This window comes from Gavialis gangeticus, unplaced genomic scaffold, assembly GCF_001723915.1.
Source record: "Gavialis gangeticus isolate Ggan-Ray unplaced genomic scaffold, GavGan_comp1, whole genome shotgun sequence".
In the NCBI taxonomy this organism is placed as follows: domain Eukaryota; kingdom Metazoa; phylum Chordata; order Crocodylia; family Gavialidae; genus Gavialis; species Gavialis gangeticus.
In genome coordinates, this window is record NW_017729029.1 from 53593905 (window position 1) to 53594543 (window position 639).

A 639-nucleotide genomic window follows, 5' to 3' on the forward strand; every position below is an offset into this window, starting at 1 on the left:
AGGGCTCCCTCAGCCGGCGAGGAAGCCAACAGACCCTTCCGGCTCAGCTCAGCTTCCTGTAAGCAGCGGCGGCGGTTTCTGAACAGCTCCAGCGTGCTGCATTCCCGGCCCTTTGCGACAGCTCTCCCTCGCCATCCAGGCCTACCACCGCCTCTTTTCGGGCTCGAGGGCAGCATCTTCTGCTCGGACTGGCATCGCTGGCTCCGTCTAGCCGCAGAGCCCAGCAACGAGTGGCGGGAGCAGGACGGAGCCGGTTTAGAGAAGACCCCAGCCCCGCCATGACCCGTGCCAAAGGGATCGGGGCCGGCTCGTGCATCCCGGCCGGGAAGGTCACGGCTGCCCCAGACTCAGGGGCAGCGCCGCGCGCCGGGCCGCGCCCTCTCCTTGCCGCGACCTTGGGGCGGGGGATGCCCGGCCTCGCTCCCGCTCACCTGCAGCAGCAGCTTCACCCGCTCGATGGGGGCGACAGCGGTCTTGGAGATGGCGGCGGCTACGCCGCCGGCCAGGAAGTCCTTGGCGAAGGACAGAGCTGCGTCCGTCATGGTGCGGTGCGGGTCGGGGCGGTGCGGTGCTGTGTGGGCCGATGCGATGCGGAGGCCGCGCAGCGGAAATGGCCGGCTTACATAGGGCGCGCGCGGG

General features: G+C 70.1%; 1 protein-coding gene across 1 annotated transcript in view; it reads right to left on the bottom strand.

Annotated features, from left to right (window-relative positions):
- SLC25A5 (solute carrier family 25 member 5) overlaps nt 1-591 on the bottom strand; it is an 8039-nt gene extending 7448 nt beyond the window's left edge. Inside the window, exon 1 of the mRNA XM_019521617.1 lies at nt 432-591. Within this exon, the coding sequence (XP_019377162.1) occupies nt 432-542 (111 nt within the window). The 5' untranslated portion in view covers nt 543-591. The remainder of the gene's footprint in view (nt 1-431) is intronic.
- Between the last annotated feature and the right edge of the window lie 48 nt (nt 592-639).